A 20,062-nucleotide genomic window follows, 5' to 3' on the forward strand; every position below is an offset into this window, starting at 1 on the left:
GCCTTTTCTTTCCCTCCTTTTCACAAGGACATGTCTTTCTGCACTCTAAATCAACCTCTCTTTAAAAGCTTCCCACATATCAAATGTGGATTTGCCTTCAATCAGCTGCTCCCAATCCACATTGCCCAGCTCCTGCCAAATTTTGCTGTCATTGGCCTTCTCCCAGTTTAGCCACTAGCCAATTTATCAGTTCATTCATCTTCTCAGAGCACAATTTGACTGCTCCCACTCAGCTCCTCACTCTCACTGGTCCTGCTGCTGCAAAATGGAGGCCACTGATTCCATAAGGTAAATACTTAAATGGGAAATTTACCTTGCCAGCAGCCCCCGGCCCTCGCTCTTACTGGCTTGTGCTGCAAAATGGTGATTGTTAAAAATACATATCTGGTTCACTGTTGTCCTTTACAAAAGGAAACTGGAATCCTTATAAGGTCTGGGCAACATGACTTCAGACCTGCAGCAGTGTGGCTTCCTCTTAACTCAACTCTGGGCAGTTAGGGAAGGGCAATAAATATTAACCTAGCTAGGGCCCTTAACCTGTGAATTTAAAAAAAGTTATTGAGTATATTTAAGAAAGATAAGTATTTAGATTTTAAATGCATGAAGGGGAATTGGTAGAAAGCAGGAATATGGTATTAAAATAGAGGATCAGCATGATTATCTTGATTAGTGGAGCTGGTTTGAAGGCCTGAATGGCCTACTGCAGCTCCTAGTTTCTCTGTTGGTATTTTCTGTCTGAAGGGGCTGAGGAAGGGAATTTCAGGGCACAGGACCTGCCAGTGATAATATGATGTGTCTGTCCACATGCACATCTGTGTCTATGTCTAGATGCACAGAACCAGTGGTTTGTGGAGAGGGGTTGTTGATATGGAGGAAATTAGAGAGGGCAGTACTTTAGACAGAGACTTTAAATTTTAGCCACCTCATTGTGGTGAAAATGAGAATTCAGTTGAGTTGAAGTTAATAGAAAGCATAGAGTGCAAGGTAGGCAAAAATAAATTGAGTTGAAAAAGTCATAAGTACAAATGAGGGTTTCAGTGACACATGGCTGATGTAGGGTGTTGACCAGCTATGTTGTAGCAGTGGGGGATAGGATAAAATAAGTAAAATTGCCATTGTAACACTGGACCATTAGGCTACTCTATCATTTAAGAGACACAACTGGTGGTGGTTTAAGCTGAGATTTACCATGCCTGAGGCATGAGGAAAGGTTGAGAAGAAGTCATTTAGGTAAACTCAGCCAGTACAGGATTTGGATCCATGCTGTTGGCATCACTTTGCATTGTAAATAAACCAGTCAGCTTAGCTAACTGGCCTTCTCTTGAATAGGACACTGCCGTTCATCCATGGTGGCTGGGATGGAAATTCATTTGGCAACAAAGTTTGGACCTTTATTTTCGGCTGAAAATGGAAGCTTTAACCTTTCCAGTATTAGCAGGAGGTAGCTGGGCAATCAATCGAGCAACACAGTAGGGCGATCCCGAGAGGCAGTGAAAAACCTGAATAGTCTTTAACCTCATGCTGTTGTCACTAAGAGCCAGCATATGGCTGAGTAAGAAGAAGAGATGCAACCTGGATCCTAGAGAATTCCAGGGAAAACTTTACAAATGGAAATGGAACTGACTACGTACCTCGTGCTCTTGCATAAAAGTGATATTGCTTCATACAATGCATTGCCACACACTCTCAATTGTCACAGCAACCCAAAATACACCTTACTGCCCATTAATTAGCAATTTGGGTGGCACAGTGGTTAGCACTGCTGCCTCACAGTGCCAGAGATTCGGGTTCATTTCCCGCCTCGGGCAACTGTCTGTGTGGAGTTTGCACATTCTCCCTGTGTCTGCGTGGGTTTCCTCCCACAGTCCAAAGATGTGCAGGTTAGGTGAATTGGACATTCTAAATTGCCCGTAGTGTTAGGTGAAGGGGTAAATGTAGGGGAATGGGTCTGGGTGGTTTGCTGTTCGGAGGGATGGTGTGGACTTGTTGGGCCGAAGGGCCTGTTTCCACACTGTAAGTAATCTAATCTAATTTCCCAGTTCTGAAATTTTGTGATTTCTCTCTCTCAATGAAATAAACAAAAGGGAATGGACCAAAGGTCTCCTCCATAGTGCACTCTGAATTGCACAGACTACCTTAAGCTCTGTGTTTTGGTAACTTTAAGACTAATGCATGTTGCAACTGTATTACTGTGCAGCACCAAAACACTAAGATGTGAGATCGATTGGTCCATTTGAATAGCTATAAAACAGAAAATGTTGGGAATATATAGGAGATCAAGCAGCATTTGTGGAGGCACACACAGGTGGTGTTCTGCGATCTTCCATCATTATTGACAATTTTCACTGGATTTGTAACATTAACTCTACTTTCTCTTCAAACTTGCTGAGTTCCTCCAGCAATTTCAGTCTTTGTTCCACCATTTGTTTGAGAGAAAGACTGGATGTAAATCTGCTTCCCTGTTGAGAGGGTGAGAATTAAATAAGGTCAGCCCTTAGCTGTTTTCTTTTATGTTCACTCCATTCCAGTTCATTCCAGTCTATTGCAGAACATTATTAACAAGGAGATTTGGAACAGGGTTGTTGCCTGATTAATTGGTCAGGAAATGGTGTATGATTCTGGGAAATTAAGAATATAAGGGAAGAAAATGAAAACATAATGTTTCCATGTCACTGAAGATAAATTTATCTCCGTAACGGAATAATTCTGTGTAAAACAAATTGCATTATAGTATTTGGCAATGGACTTTGGAATTATAAATAAACTGTTGACATCCCAATACCCTTCAATTTCCACCAGATAATATTAATACAAAATGCTTCTATTAGAGAATATGTTTACAATAACATGGGAAAATTACTTTTTGACACATTTTCATTTCAGGGTGCGAAAAAGTTACTGTCTCAGGGAATCACTGGACCTGAAGGTCATGAACTTTGTCGACCTGAACAGGTGGAGGCTGAAGCCACACTAAGGGCGATTACTATAGCCAGTTGCATTAATTGTCCACTTTATATTGTCCACGTAATGAGTAAATCTGCTGCTAATGTGATTGTCAATGCACGGAGAGAAGGTGAGAAACCGTAGACATTTCATTCTTTCTCTTTCTCAACCAATTTGACTAAAACAGTATTTTTTTCTTCCCCCGACTTTCAAATGACAATGACAATTTACATACTGGACAGACAAGTTAACACACGAATCCCTTATTTCTAATGGGTGCTGCCGACAAAGGAGTAAATGATGCTCATAGTTTATCATCCTTTGTGAATCTTACCCACCTTGGCTCTACAGAGTGAATTCTTGGAACCAAAGCTCATAGATAGTCAGATTTGTTTAAAATAACAGTCATGCATCCCTTGTCTGCAGGACTTATTACAATGTTTTTGTCTTTTTTAGTCTTTCAAAGGCTTTACTTTCTTGAGCATTGTGTGTTTCCTTTCTTTCTTTCTTTCAGCCTAATGTAGGTGCAATACCTTGTCTTATGGTTTGCTGTGTTTCCTCTGAAAGATCGTTATTTTTTAATATGAATTCAAATGCTGCGAGGAAGTCCTTTTTACTCGTGTCTTTGTAATTGTAGTTTAATCCTTTGACTATCTTAAAAAGGCAAATACTCTGTTTGCACATACCAAAATTTACTAGCAGGTGGCGATAGACCTAACCCCACAACTAGTAAACAGAATCGCATCCTTTTTAACAGAACTGAAAAAATCAGGAGAAGTAAACAGGACTTTCAAAGTATGAAACCAGATGGGTCCAACACACCACACTATTATGATTTACCAAAAATACAAAACCTGGTGCACCCCTCAGACCCGTAATCTCCCTACTTGGTACATCAACATACAGACTAGCCAAAGAACTCCACCAAAAACTAAAACACCTAATTGAAGATTCATGCTGCTCCGTTTACTCCACCCAAGAATTCCTGAACACCTTCAAAGACACTAAGAGGGCGAAATAATGGTCTCCTTTGACATTACAACCCTCTTCACATCAATTGACATTGACTTGGCCAAAGAAACGCTGATATCACTACTACGAAAACCAGAACCACAAACACCATCAGCAAAGACAATATCCTCTAGCTAATGGACCTGTGCCTCACCACCCACTTCACATTCCATAACAAGACCTCCAAACAAGTCAGTGGAACATCTATGGGACCACCAACATCAGGTCTCATAGCGGAAGTAGTAATGCAGAGACTTGAACAACCTGCCTCCCATCTATCCAACCCAAACTTTGGATCCACAAAGTAGATGATACCTTTGTCATCACAAAATGGAACAAATTAGAGGAAGCATACAACATCATCAACACTATCCTGACAGGCATAAAATTCACTAAAGAGGAGGAGAACGACAACAGGCTCCCACTCCTAGATGTGATAGTTGAACATACAGTTAACAGAGAACTTCAAACCAGAATCTACAGAAAAACAACAAACACAGAATAAATACTTTATTTCAGAAGCAATCATCCCAACACACACAAACAGAGCTGCATCAGGTATTATTTCAATGAGTTACATCACACTGCAGCACCCAAGAACCACAAAAAGCAGAAGAAAAATATCCATATAACATTTTCAAGAAAAACAGATACCCAATAAGTACAATCCGTCGATTTCTCGGAAACAAACCCAAACAAGAGGGCACAAAGCAACCTAAAACTTTAGCCACATTACCTTACATCAAAGAAATATCAGAAATGACTTCCAGACTCAGATCCCTTGGCATTATGATAGTCCACAAACTTACCAACACACTTAAACGGTGACTAATGAAACTAAAGGATCCATTAGCTACTACCAACAAATCTAATGTCATTTTCAAGATACCATGCAAGAACTATAAAAAGACAGACAAGCAAGAGACTTGCCACCAGGGTATACAAACACCAACTAGCCACCAAAAGACACAGCCCACTATCGCTAGTTTCCATACGTACAGAAAAAGAAGGAAACCACTTTAACTGGGACAACACACACATCCTAGCACAGGCGAAGAATACTTAGAGGCATAGCAATCTAACTAGAACTCCGTCAGTAAACACATTGATTTAGATTCTATCTACCTTCCCTTGAAAAAAGAACCGGGAATGACATCACCCACCTTAAGAATCCAAGACTTATAAATAAAGAGGCAGGATATATCCTCACCACTTCACAAGAGACTCTCACTGATGTTACCTTGTGTGGTGACAAAATGTCTGAGAACAAATTCTCCAGCTTAGCGAGCTAACTTACATACTTACCATCAAACTGAGCTACACATCTTATCAAGAGTCGACTTTTCAGGCATAAGCCCTTCATCAGGAATGAGGCTTGTGGGCCAGGGGGGCTGAGAGATAAATAGGAGGAGTGTGGCTTTGTGGGAAGGTAACTGGGAATGTGATAGGTAGATGAAGGTGCGGGTGGAAGTGATAGGTTGGCGGGAAGGATGGAGCAGATGGGTGGGAAGAAAGGAAGATGGACAGGTGGGACCAGTCAAGGGGGCAGTGCAAAGTTGGAAGCTTGGGATAAGGTGGGAGGAGGGGAAATGAGGAAACTGGTGAAATCCACATTGATCCTGTGTGTTGCAGGGTCCCATGGGGGAAGATGAGGCGTTCTTCCTCCAGATGTCAGGTGATGAGGGTTTGGCAATGGAGGAGGCCCATGACCTGCATGTCCTTAGTGGAGTGGGAGGGGAAGTTAAAATCTTCAGCCACGTGGTGGTTGGGTTGGTTAGTGTTGGTGTCCAAAGATGTTCTCTGGAACAATCCAAAAGTTGGCATCCTGTCTCCTCAATGTAGAGGAGACCACATTGGGTGCAACGGGATACAGTAGATAACGTGTGTGGAAGTACAGGTAAATTTCTGTCAGATGTGGAAAGACCTTTTGGGGCTTGGACGGAGATTGGGGGGGGGAAGGTGTGGGTGCAGGTTTTTCAATTCCTGTGGTGGCAGGGGAAGTAGCCGACAGTGGGGGGGGTGTGAGTTGGTGGGGGGTGTGGATCTGACGAAGGAGTCTCTCTGGAATCCAGATTTGGGTGGGGATTTTTGAGGATGGAAAACAGCAGAGATCCTTTGCAGGTCTGGCTGATTGTGGCCCTGAGCTTGAACAGAACTGCCTGTGGAGAGAGTAGGTGACGAAGCATGGCTGCAAGTGTGGAGTGGAGGATCTGGAAGAAGAACCATTTCTAGAGGTTTTGAGTTTGTAGTAGGTACTGGTTGTCTTGTTCAGTTCCAAGTTGTGCTGGTCTGAACGTAGTCCAGAATCCATGCAAGATCAGTTGGTTCCATAGGCTTGCACTGACGAAGGAGATGTGGCTGTGGCAGCGAGTCTGCTTCAGGACATGGCTGAAGAGTTTCAGGGCAGAGGGGATTGAAGTGAGAGAGAGAGAGAGAGACTCACTGAGATCCTTGTAGAGAGAGGAGAACTTCTTCAATGTAGGCATCCTTGGAAGAGGCTTCACTGTAAGGTTAAAATCAACTAGGTGAAAGTGAGGACTGGAGATCAGAGTCATGAGTCATGTGCTGCTGGAAAAGCGCAGCAGGTCAGGCAGCATCAGTCGATTCTCCTCCTTGGATGCTACCTGATCTACTGTGCTTTTCCAGCACCACATTATCAGCTCTGATTTCCAGCATTGCAATCCTCACTTTCTCCTTATTGCTTCCTTTGTCTTGTCTTCAGCTCAAGCTTGGGCTGATTTATTCATGGGTTCAGTTTATAATGGGTAGGAGCCACCAGGAGCTTTATAAATAGTTATATGAAAACCTGCATTGCATTTACATTGCAAATTATTCTTCCAAGATCTGAAATTTCATTAACACAAAAGTAAACTACTACATCTGATGGAATTCTGAAATAAAAACACAGAGGTGCTAGGAAAATCTTACCCTTTTTTAGGTAGCTTCTCTAAAGAGAGAAACAGTTACCATTTCAATGACCTTTAGTCAAGAAATCAGGATGGATTAGTTAAAGGCAAATTATGTTCAACCTATTTAGAATAGAATACTCAAAGTTTGTGAGAAGATTTGTAGCTCGGGTGCTCATTGTTGTGGTTCTGTTCGCCGAGCTGGGAATTTGTGTTGCAGATGTTTCGTCCCCTGTCTAGGTGACATCCTCAGTGCTTGGGAGCCTCCTGTGAAGCACTTCTGTGTTCTTTCCTCCGGCATTTATAGTGGTTTGAATCTGCCGCTTCCGGTTGTCAGTTCCAGCTGTCCGTTGCAGTGGTCGGTATATTGGGTCCAGGTCGATGTGCTTATTGATTGAATCTGTGGATGAGTGCCATGCCTCTAGGAATTTCCTGGCTGTTCTCTGTTTGGCTTGTCCTATAATAGTAGTGTTGTCCCAGTCGAATTCATGTTGCTTGTCATCTGAGTGTGTGGCAACTAAGGATAGCTGGTCATGTTGCTTCGTGGCTAGTTGGTGTTCATGGATGCGGATCGTTAGCTGTCTTTCTGTTTGTCCTATGTATTGTTTTGTGCAGTCCTTGCATGGAATTTTGTACACTACATTGGTTTTGCTCATGCTGGGTATCAGGTCCTTCGTTCTGGTGAGTTGTTGTCTGAGAGTGGCTGTTGGTTTGTGTGCTGTTATGAGTCCCAGTGGTCGCAGTAGTCTGGCTGTCAGTTCAGAAATGCTCTTGATGTATGGTAGTGTGGCTAGTCCTTTGGGTTGTGGCATGTCTCGTTCCGTTGTCTTTCCGTTAGGCATCTGTTGATGAAATTGCGCAGGTATCTGTTTTTGGTGAATACATTGTATAGGTGTTCTTCTTCTTCTTTTTGCAGTTATGGTGTACTGCAGTGTGTTGTGGCCCTTTTGAATAGTGTCTTGATGCAACTTCTTTTGTGTGTGTTGGGGTGGTTGCTTTCGTATTTCAGGACTTGGTCTGTGTGTGTGGCTTTCCTGTATACCTTTGTGGTGAATTCTCCGTTAGGTGTTCTCTGTACCATCACGTCTAGGAATGGGAGTTAGTTGTCCTTTTCTTCCTCTCTCGTGAATCGGATTCCTGTGAGCGTGGTGTTGATGATCTGGTGTGTGTTCTCTATTTCTGTGTTTTTAATGATTACAAAGGTGTCATCCACATATCTGACCCAGAGTTTGGGTTGAATTTGCGGTAAGACTGTTTGTTCTAATCTTTGCATTCTGCTTCTGCTATGAGTCCAGAGATGGGTGAGCTCATGGGTGTGCCGTTGATTTGTTCATATATTTGGTTGTTGAATGTGAAGTGTGTTGTGAGGCTCAGGTCCAGTAGTTTGAGTATGCCGTCTTTGTTGATAGGTTCAACGTCCTTTTGTCTGTTCTGAATGTCCAGCAGGTTGGCTATTGTTTCTCTGGCTAGGGTTTTGTCGATAGAGGTGAACAGTGCCGTTACATTGAATGAAACCATGGTTTCTTCCTTGTCTATATGTATATTTCTGATGATGTCCAAGAATTCCTGTGTTGATTGTATAGAGTGTCTGGATCTGCTGATCAGGTGTTTCAGTTTCTGCTGTAGTTCTTTAGCCAGTTTGTGTGATGGTGTCCCTGGTAGTGATACTATGGGTCTGAGTGGGATATCTGGTTTGTGCATTTTAGGTAGTCCATAGAATCTGGGGGTGTTGTTGCTTTCAGGTTTCATTCTTTGTAGGTCAAACCTGGTTATTTGTCCGTTTTTTTTGTAGATTCCTCAGTGTGTTGTTCTTAGAATAGAATACCTACAGTGTGGAAACAGGCCATTTGGCCCAACAAGTCCATACCAGTCGTCGAACAATAACCCTCCCAGACCCATTCCCCTATTACTCTACATTTACCCCTGACTAATGCACCTAACCAACACATCCTTGCACACTATGGCAATTATGTGGTGGATTAGGGTTTGCAGAGAATAGACTTCTCAGGGCATCCCCTTCCCTAATCTGGATCAGCCAAGAGAGATTGTGCTCTGAAGCAATAATGCTTTGTGGGCAGCAACAGTAAGAATAGAATGGGACTTTCACCTCTTGCTGAGGAGTAAATCATGCTCTCAGGAGCATTCAGCCAACCTGGTTAGCTGTCAGCTGCAGCAGTCCTGGCTGCACCCAGAGTTTTGTGAGAAACGAACCCCACTTAATCAATAATATTCAGTCTGAGTCAAAGAGTTCCGAAGTAGACATTTATTCGAACATCTTTAAAGATGGGTGGCTCTGCGATGAGAGACACAGCTGACAGTAAAATACAGAGTTTTTTAATACTTTTCTGAGGGGTCTCTCGACACCCCTACAATTAGCAATGAACCTATCATAAGTGTCTATTTCATTCTATCCCCTTATTTGGTTATTACTTGCACCCGTTATTCCTTTATTTGTTAATTCCCTACACCCTAAGCCGATCATACTTATTAATTACCTCACTCGTTTTTCTCCAAATCTGTCTTATTTGGCTGTCCTTGTTTGTTACAGCCTTCCTGTTATTTTGTCCAGTTCCTCTTTTCTAATCTTCTGACTTCTGAGATCATCCTTTACTATTGTGATAGTCCAAAAAGCGGACCTACAAACTATGAGCTTATTACGAATTGCCCCTCCTGTTTCTTTTATGGTCAGCTATAACACTCAAAGTTATTTCTTAGCTTAAAACTATTTCTTTAAAAGACCCTCTGTGTTCGTTAAAAGCAATATACACCTGACAACCCGAAGGTTTTCTTTCTCAGTTTGCTATTGGATGCCATCAGTACTGAAGGAACAACATGAGGCATAAAGCATGATTCCCAAAGTGAGCTATGTCCAGGGTGCTGGTTGAGGAAGGTTTTGCCAGCTTCAGAGGATGGTGAGTTTTGATGAGTAGATAATAGGAAGGAAGTAGAATACTACTTTCAGAGAGTGCCTTGTATCAGAGAGAATGCCTTGATGTCCATAGGTAGTTCTTTCCACTCTTAAACTCATTCCAATATGGACAGTGTATTATCAGATGCGGGTGCACTTTTACAAGTCGAGAGTGTGGTGCTAGAAAAGCACAGCAGGTCAGGCAGCGTCCAAGGAGCAGGAGAATCGATGTTTCAGGCAAAAGCCCTTCATCAGTCATTCCTGATGTATGTAAAACCCAGCCCATTATTTTAGGACTGCTTTGCTCCAGCATTTTCTGTTTTTATACCATATACCATACTAAGGTAGTTTCTGCTGTATGTTTGTATTTTTTCAGATTGGAGGGAGGTACGCTGTGGTGTTCATGACTTGGGTTTAAAGAAGTACATAAGTATTTTTACATAACAATACTTTACATAAGTATTTTTCGTTCCCTCATGTCTTTATCCAGCTTCCCCTTAAATATATTTTTGTTGTTTACCTCAATTACTAACCGTGATGAGCTCTACATACTAATTACTGTTTGGACAAAGGTTCTTCTCCGAATCTCTGTTCTTTTTATTTTATTTGCAGCACCACTTCTTGTCTCCTTCATAAGGGGTATCACATTTATCTAACTTCTCAAACTGTTTCACTGAGGCCACATCTCAAACTTATTTTCAGTCAATTGAACCCAGTCCGGTCAATTGTTTGAATAATATCATAAGATGTAGGAGCAGAAGTAGGCCATTCAGCCTATCAAGACTGCTCCACCATTCAATGAGACCATGGGTGATCAGATAATCCTCAACTGCACTTTACTATCTTATTCCCATATTCCTTGATTTCCTCACTGATTAAAAATCTGTCTTGTCTCAGTGTTGAATATACTGAATGACACAAGAGCCCTCCATGGTAAAGAATTTCAAAGACTGAATACCCTCTAAAAGAAGAAATTCTTTCTCATCTCTGTTCTAATGGGTGACCTCTTACTCTGAGATTATGCCCTCTGATCCTAGACGCTCCCACATGGAAAATCATTTTTGCATCTCTACTCTGTCAAGACCTGAAGAAACTTGAACTTCAAGATGCTGTCTTTTCATGCTTCTAAATTGCAATGGGTACAAGCCCAACCTGCTCAATTTCTCATAAGAAAGTCCCTCCATTTCTGGGATATTACATATATTACATCTGATAGTTTCCCTTTATCTATCCTGCTTGTTACTTTCTTTTAAAAAATTGTAATAAATTTACCAATGAACCATGTTAACTCTGCTTGATTTCAAAATGTTGTGGTGTTACATCTTTGATAATAAACTCTAACATTTTCTCAATGACACATTAAGCTTATTTGCCTATACTTACTTTTTTTGTCTCCTCTTATTGAATGAGAAGTTTAGCGAGATTTCCAATCCTCTATAACCTTTTGCAAATCTAAGCATCTTAGGGGATAATTACTAATGCACCCACTATCTCTAAAGCTACTCTATATTGGCTTTTATCCCCATTAATTTCCATAATACATTTTCACTAGTGATAGTTATTATGTTTACTTTCCCTGTTATTAATTCTGCATCATTACACATTACCAGGTCTAAAATAACCTTATCATTGATTGGATCCACAACATTCTGTTCCAGGAAATATGGTGGCTCAGTGGTTAGCACTGCTGCCTCACAGCACCAGAGTCCAAGGTTTGATTTCAGCCGCGGGTGACTGTCCTATGTGGAGTTTGGACATCCTACCTGTGTCTGCGTCGGCTTCCTCCGGGTGCTCCGGTTTCCTCCCACAGTCCAAAGATGTGCAGGTGAGGTGAATTGGCCATGGTAAATTGCCCGTAGTGTTAGGCGCATTAGTCAGGGATAAATGTAGGGGAATGGGTCTGGGTGGGTTGATCTTCGGAGGGTCAGTGTGGACATGTTGGACTGAAGGGCCTGTTTCCACACTGTGGGGAATCTAATCATTAAGAAACTGTTCCAAATACACTCAATGAATTCTTCCTCTTGGGTCCTTTTCCAATTTGATTTTTTTCCAATCTTCAAGAAGATGAAAGTCACCCATGATTAGTGTACTGCCTTTTTAAAAAATATGCTTTTATTAGAAACATAAAAAATGGTACATGAGTAGGCCACTTCGCCTTTTGAGCCTGCACCACCATTAACATGATCATGGCTGATCATTCCCCCAAATAGCAAAAATGTCCTTCCTCAGACAAGCACACCAAAACTGCACACAATTCTCGAGGTGTAGCCTCACCAAGGCCTTGTATAAGTGCAGTGAGACATCCCTACTCCTACACTCAATCCAGCATGCCATTAGCTTTCCTCACCACCTGCATGCCAGCCTTTGGTCACTGTTCAACCCAGATCTTGTTACACCTCACTTCTTCTTAAACTGCTACCATTCAGATAATTGCCTTCCTGTTTTTGAAACCAAAAAAAGTGGATAACCTCACATTTATCCAAATTATATTGCATTTGCCAAATATTTGCCCACTCAGCCAGCCCGTCCAAGTTACCCTGTAGCCTCTTAGTGTCCTCCTCACAGCACCCCTTGCCACCAACTTAGGGTCGTCTGCAAATTTGGAGATACTACATTCAAATCACCGGAGTCCCAGCAATGAACTCTGCAGTACCTCACTTGCCTGCGACCTTGAAAAGGACCCATTTATTTCACTTTTCTGCTTCCTATCTTCCAACCAGTTCTCTATCCACATGAATAATTTACCTCAAATGCTAAGCTTTAAATTTTGCTCACTAATCTCTTGTCTGGGATCTTGTCAAAAGCCTTTTGAAAGTCCTGATAAACAACATCCACTGATTCACTCTTGTCCATTCTACTGGTCACATCCTTAAATTTGAGAAGATTTGTCAAGCATGATTTCCCTTTAGATAATTCATGCTCAGTTCGACCGATCCTATCACCACTTTCCAAATGCTCAATTATTACATATTTAATTATTCACTGCAGCAGTTTCCCCATTAGTGATGTCAGGCTAACCGGTCCATAATTCCCCAGTTTCTCTCCCTCCATTTTTAAGAAGTGGGGTTATTTTAGCTACCCTCCAATCTTATAGAACTCTTCCAAAGTCTATAGGATGCTGAAAATTATTTCTATTTCTAGAGCTACTTCCTTAAGTACTCTAGGATGTGGAGCATCAGTCCCTAGGGACCTAACAGGTTTTATTCCCATCAATTTCACCAATACCATTTAATTGGTGAATAAAGGATTTCCTTCAGTTCCTTCTTCATGCTTGAGCCCCTGTCCCTAGCGTTTCCAGAAGGTTATTTGTGCCCTCCTTAGGCAGATCCAAAGTATTTATTCACCTCGTCTGCCGAATCTTTGTTGGCCATTATGAATTCACTTGATTCTAACTGTAAGACATTTGTCTTCACCAGTCTTTTTTCTTTACGTATCTATGGAAGTTTTTGCAGTCAATGTTTATATTTTCTGCAAGCTTACTCACCTTCTGTTTTCCCCTTCCAAATTAAACTCTCTGTCTTCCTCTGCTGAATTTTAAATTTCTCCCAGTCATCAGGTTTGTTGGTTTTTTCTGGCCAATTTAAAAAACCTCATCCTTGGCTTTAACACTCTCCCTGATTTCCCTTGTTAGCCATGGTTGAGTCACGTTTCCTGTTTTACTCTTATCCCAGGCAGGGATATACAATTGTTGAAGTTCATCCAGATGCTCTTTAAATGTCTGCCATTGCACAATACACCATCAATCCCTTTAGTATACTTGGCCATCTTATCCTAGCCAAAGCATACCTCAATGTCAAACTTAGCTTTCTTTAAGTTCAGGGCCCTGGTCTCAGACTTAACGTTGTCACTCTTCATCTTAATGAAGAATTCTACTATATTATGGTCACTCTTACCCAAAGGATCTCACATCACAAGGTTGTTAATTAATCCTGTCTCATTACACAATGCATAGTCTAGGATGTCCTGCTCTCTAGTTGGTTCCTCAACATAATGATTGAGGAAACCATCCCTCATATGTTCCAGGAAGTTCTCCTCCATTGCAGTGCTGCCACTTTGGTTAGACCAGTCAATATGCAGGTTGAAATCAAGGTCGTTGCTGTGCAGCACTCTCCTGACCCCACCTTGAAAAGCTAATCAAAGACTGTCTGTCCCTGATCAGAATTCCCTAAACACACAGGCAGTGCCGATTTATCCGAACCTTTTTTGCCCACTGTACCAATAAGGCAACATTGTATATAATCTGCTCCAGGAAGTTGGTTTTAAAGTTGCAAATATCTTCTGACCCAGTTTCCTTTGTTTTCCCATTTTAGTCCTGGGTCCAAAACAAGTGATCTTTACAAAATTATGAGCTTTGCTTCACACACTGCTGTTGACTGTAGAGACCACTGCTTACTGACCTTCTTGCGCCTTTCATCAGACATCCGATCTCAGCTGAAATAATGAAGCATGGTCAGAAGACACACAACACCAGGTTATAGTCCCAACAGGTTTATTTGAAATCACAAGCTTTCAAAGCACTGTTGCATCGTCAGGTGAAGTAGTGGGAAGTGCATAGGGACAAAATTTATAGGCAGAGAGATAATTGCAAGATAGCTCCAGGTACTTAATAGTACAAATGATGTGAGAGTGCAGTGTCAACAGGCTGAATAACAATGAAACATGAGTTTAGCAATCTAGAAGAAAGCTGGAAATCAGGACCAGCCCACATGATATATTGTCCCTTTTTAATTATATTAGGTACTATCATCAGGTCAAATTTTAAAGGTTTCTAGTTGTTCAATAGGTGATTGGTTGGAGGTGTGTTGTTTGTTTGAGGGGTGTGAATAGTCAGTTCTGGGGGTAAATGTGAAGTGTGGGTTGAATAGTGTTGTTAATCAGAGTTACAACAGAGACTACACAGTGTACCAATTATAAGGTAAATAACCAGGTAAGTAGCCCAGTGCTCTGATACTGAAGGGAAGTGGTGGTGTGATCACAATCATAATGGCATAGGGAATCCAAGGTCCGAGGCTAATATTATGGGGATATGAGTTCAAATCTCACTGTGGCAAGAGTGAAATTGAAATTTTAAAAAATTCTGGGTGTCAATCATAGTTCTCCTGAAGATGTAGGAGAACATACCAATAGCAGCACCACGCATGCCTTAAAATGACGTGTCGACCTGGTGAAGGTGCAACTCAGGTCTAGTTAGACATGCCTGATAGAAGCAGCACATGACTGAGAAAAGCAATTCGAGCTTCGCATGAAGATTGTACAAAGTTAAAAATCACACAACACCAGGTTATAGTCCAACAGGTTTAATTGGAAGCACACTAGCTTTCGGAGCGACGCTCCTTCATCAGGTGATTGTCACCTGATGAAGGAGCGTCGCTCCGAAAGCTAGTGTGCTTCCAATTAAACCTGTTGGACTATAACCTGGTGTTGTGTGATTTTTAACTTTGTACACCCCAGTCCAACACCGGCATCTCCGAATCATGAAGATTGTAGCTCACGTGCCAGTTGCTGTGGTTGTGGGTATGTTCACCAAACTGAGATGTTGATTTGTACATATTTAGTCCCTTGTCTGGGTGACATCTTCAGTGCTTTGGAGCCTGCTGTGGAGCACTGCTGTACTGTGTATTCTGGAATTTATTTGGTTCCAGTCCTGCTGTTTCTAGTTGCCAGTTCTGGTTGTTCATTGTAGTGGCCACTATATTGGGCCTAGGTCTGTGTTTATTGATGAAGTCCATGGATGAGTGCTATGCTTCTGGAAATTGTTTGGTTATCCTTTGTTTAGCTTGTCCTATGCTTGTTGTGTTGTCCCTGTCATATTTGTGGTCCTTGTCCTCTGTGTGTGTGGCGACATGAATGTGGATTGCTAGTTGTCTGTTTGTTTGTCCTATATTGTGTTTTGTGCAGTCTTTGCGTGAAATCTTGTAAATTATGTTCGCCTTGTACATGATGGGTACAGGGTCTTTTGTTCTGGTGAGTTATTATCTGAATATGGCTGTTGGTTTATGGGCTGTCATGAACCTTTGTGGTCGGAGGAGTCTGGCTGTTAATTCTGGGACTTTTTATATAACACGTAGCATGACTAATGTGTTAGGTCATGACATGTCCTCTTTGCATTGTTTGTCTGCTAGGTATCTGTGGATGAAGTTGTGGGAATATTTGTTCTTTGTGAAGACTCTGTAGAGGGGTTCTTTTCTTCGCAGGTTGGGAGTGCTGCAGTGTGTTGTAGCCCTTTTGAACAAGGTACTAATGCAGCTCCTCTGGTGTGTGTTCGGGTGGTTGCTGTTGTAGTTCAAGATCTGGTCCATGTGTATGGCTTTTCTGTACATCTTGTATTGCATTCACTGTTCTGTGTTCCTCCTACCATCACATCCAGGAATGGGAGTTCGTTGTTGGTTTCCACCCCTCTTGTAAATTTGATATCTGTGAGCATGATATTGATAATCTGGTGCGTTCTCGATCTCTGTTCTCTTAATAATTAAGAAAGTGTTGTCCATGTATCAGATCCAGAGTTTGGGGGTTTAAAAGAGACCCAAGGGGTAACATTTTCCACACAGAGGGTGGTGCGTGTATGGATTGAGGTGCCAGAGGAAGTGGTGGAGGCTGGTACAATAACAATATTTGAAAGGCATCTGGATGGGTACATGAATAGGAAGGGCTGAGAGGAATATGGTTCTGGATTAGTGGTGCTGGAAGAGCACAGCAGTTCAGGCAGCATCCAAGTAGCTTCGAAATCGACGTTTCGGGCAAAAGCCCTTCATCAGGAATATGGGCCAAGTGCTGGCAAATGGGGCTATATTAAGTAGGATATCTGGTCGGCATAGACGAGTTGGCCTGAGGGGTCTGTTTCCATGTTGTTCATCTCTTTGACTATGACTCATCCATCATGTGGTCTAGACTTTTGGTCTTCAGAACTTTGCTTACCCTGTCTGTATTCTTTCTTGAAGCCTGTGTGTATGTGTTTGTATGGCTTCCTTTGAAAGGGTATAGTTTAAGGTGCATAAATTAGAAACCTTTCCTTTTGTTCTTATTTAAGTTTTCTGTTTTATAATCAACTGAGTAATTACTGTTACTGAAGACATTTGGTGAGGTTTCATTTATCCCAGGCAGCAGGCAGATTGGGATTTGTTGGTCTTGATGGAATTTTCATACATTTAAATATTTGTATTGACTTATGAAGCAGTTGTGACAATGGACACTTAGTTAACTGGGAGGAGAAAGTTTGACAAATATCCCCATTCTTAAGGACGGGGGAGCCCAGGACATCAGTGTAAAAATCGAGGCTGAAGCCTTTACATTCATCTTCACCCAGAAGTGCCAAGTGGCTGATCCAACTTGGACTCTTCCAGAGGTCCCTAACATCAGAGATGCCAGGCTTTGGTCAAGTTGATTTGCTCCAGATGATACCAAGAAATGGCTAAAGTCACTGAATAGTTTATGGGCCCTGATAGCAATTTCAACAAATGCATTGAAGACTTCTTGTCCCGAGTTAACCACGTCACAAGCCAAGTGTTAGATACTGAAGCAGCCCACATCCAATTACAGCAAGACTGGATAAAATTTATATTCGAGTTGATAGGTGGCAAGTAATATTTACTCCACGAAGGTACTAGGAAATAACATGTCCAACAAGAGGGAATATAACCATCTTGTTTTGATATTTAAGGGTGTACCTTTTCTAAATTATCCACGTCTTGGGGACTACCATTAAACAGAAGCAGACCTAGACCAGCCATATAAATGATGTTGCTACAAGAGCAAATCAGAGTTGGGAATTCTTTTGTGAGAAACTCACCTTCTTTCCTCCCAATATCTGTCCATCATCTACAAGAAGTGCAGAAATTGTCTAAGTCTCCCTAGACAGTATCTTCCAATCTCTTGACCACTCCATCTAGAAGGGCAAAGGCAACAAATAAACAGGAGTATGAAACCAGAAAAAAGGTACTAACAAGACAGGCATGAAGGGAATGCCACAAGGAGGAATAATTCAATTTTGTATGTACAATTGGTTAAATATTGGACAAGGTTCTTATGGAAAAGTTTTTATCGGTAGCTTTCATGTCATCAATTTGACCAATAGGTTACTGTGAAGTCATTTAACGGTTCATGGTAGTGAGTTGCCTTTTTGAATTGCTGCAGTCCTTGGTTCAGTTAAACCCACGGTGCTGTTAAGGAGGTAGTTCTCGGACTTTGATCCAGCACACCGAAGGACCAGAGATATGAGGCTTGGAGGTGAATTTGTAGGGGTAGTGATCCAATGAATCTGCTGTCCTGGTTCTTTTGGGTAGAAGGTATTACTGAAGTATTCTTGAGTGGCTACAGTGTATCTTGTAGATGGAAGACACTGGCACTGCATTAGTGGTGAATTGAATGCTCTCAAAAGAGCTGCTTTGTCCTGGATGGTGTCAAGCTTCTTGAGTATTGTTGGCGCTGTACTCATGCCTGCAGGGAGTATTCCATCACACACTCCTGATTTGTGCCTTGTAAGCAAGGTCATCATAGTGCAAAAGAGCTGCTCTCTTATTAGAGAGTTGACTGCTGAGTTCAAGCTGAGAGTCATGTCTCAGGAAAGGAGCAGAGTTGAGAAGGTAGGGCCTTTATATAGCCTAAGCTATTCCAGGATTTGAACTTGTGCTGTTAGCTTCACTGTACACAGCAAACTATCCATCCAGATAACAGCTAACCAGCTCTGGTAATAGCGTACAAGTGGAAATGTATGCTGATAAATGTGAACTTCAAATGAAATTTGACAAGAAGTTAACTTTCACATGTCAGGTCTTAAACACTCATTGTAGAATTAAGATAGTAAAGACTGTATCCCAATTTTGACCTCATGAGGGCATCAGATACCTATTTGACAGTCAATTGAAAATCATCAAATGATACTTCATTGTTTAAACATTAAAAGCTCTCAAGAATGGTTATTTAGAGCAGTTGGCTGACAGTTGAGATGGTAGCCCTTGAGCAGTTGCTTCCTCTGGAAAATCTAAAGATGGGGCACTGTTTTAGTTTAAGTAGTCAATCATTTAGGATTGAAATGTGGAGACATTCTTCACTCAGAGGCTGAATCTTTGAAATTTTCTACTTCCTCAGCATTTTAAAATCACTACCTAATTAATCACAGTCCTGTGCTCATGCCCCATGACACAAAGATTTTTTGCTTTTAAAGTATTTTCAGCTCCCTTTTGAAAATTATGATCTGGAATGCATGGTATGGAAGCAGATCCAATAATAAGATATATTTTACATATTTTTAAAAATAGCTTCTGATACCTTACCTCTCATTTTTTTGTCAATTATCTTTAATCTATGTCCTGTGATTGCCAAACTTCCTACTGTGGCAATACTGTCTTCTGTTCTTATTCTGGAAGCTAGAGAAGTGATTGCTGGGCCTCTTGCTGAGATAATTATATCATTGATAGTCACAGGTGATGTGCCAGAAAAGTGGAGGTTGGCAAATGTGTGCTACTGTTTAAAAAGGGCGGTAAAGACAAACCAGGGAACTTTAGACCGGTGAGCCTGACCTCGTTGGGAGGCAAATTGTTGAAGGGAATCCTAAGGGACAGGATGTATATGTATTTGGAAAGGCAAGGACTGATTAGGGATAGTCAACATGGCTTTGTGCATGGGAAATCATGTCTCACAAACTTGATTGAGTTTTTTGAAGAAGTAACAAGGAGGATTGATGAGGGTAGAGCAGTAGATGTGATCTATATCGACTTCAGTAAGGCGTTCGACAAGGATCCCCATGGGAGACTGATTAGCAAGGTTAGATCTCAAGGAATACAGGGGGAACTAGCCATTTGGATGCAGAACTGGCTCAAAGGTAGAAGACAGAGGGTGGTGCTGGAGGGTTGTTTTTCAGACTGGAGGCCTGCGACCAGTGGAGTGCCACAAGGATCGGTGCTGGGTCCTCTACTTTTTGTCGTTTACATAAATGATTTGACTGCGAGCATAAGAGGTACAGTTAGGAAATTTGCAGATGACACCAAAATTGGAGGTGTAGTGGACAGCGAAGAGGGTTACCTCAGATTACAAGAGGATCTGGACCTGCTCCATCTGCTGAGAAGTGGCAGATGGAGTTTAATTCAGATAAATATGAGGTGCTGCATTTTGGGAATGCAAATCTTAGCTTAATGGTAAGATCCTAGGGAGTGTTGCTAAACAAAGAGACCTTGGAGTGCAGATTCATAGCTCCTTCAAAGTGGAGTCACAGGTAGATAGGATAGTGAAGAAGGCTAGGAGAAAGTGAGGACTGCAGATGCTGGAGATCAGAGCTGAAAATGTGTTGCTGGAAAAGTGC

General features: G+C 41.7%; 1 protein-coding gene across 2 annotated transcripts in view; it reads left to right on the plus strand.

Annotated features, from left to right (window-relative positions):
• Positions 1-20,062, plus strand: part of dpys (dihydropyrimidinase) — a 75,844-nt gene that overhangs the window by 21,676 nt on the left and 34,106 nt on the right. For both annotated transcript variants that reach the window (XM_072570607.1, XM_072570608.1), the window contains one exon: positions 2,884-3,073. In XM_072570607.1, coding sequence (XP_072426708.1) covers positions 2,884-3,073 — 190 coding nt within the window. The remainder of the gene's footprint in view (positions 1-2,883; positions 3,074-20,062) is intronic.

Source organism: Chiloscyllium punctatum, chromosome 5 (assembly GCF_047496795.1).
Source record: "Chiloscyllium punctatum isolate Juve2018m chromosome 5, sChiPun1.3, whole genome shotgun sequence".
In the NCBI taxonomy this organism is placed as follows: domain Eukaryota; kingdom Metazoa; phylum Chordata; class Chondrichthyes; order Orectolobiformes; family Hemiscylliidae; genus Chiloscyllium; species Chiloscyllium punctatum.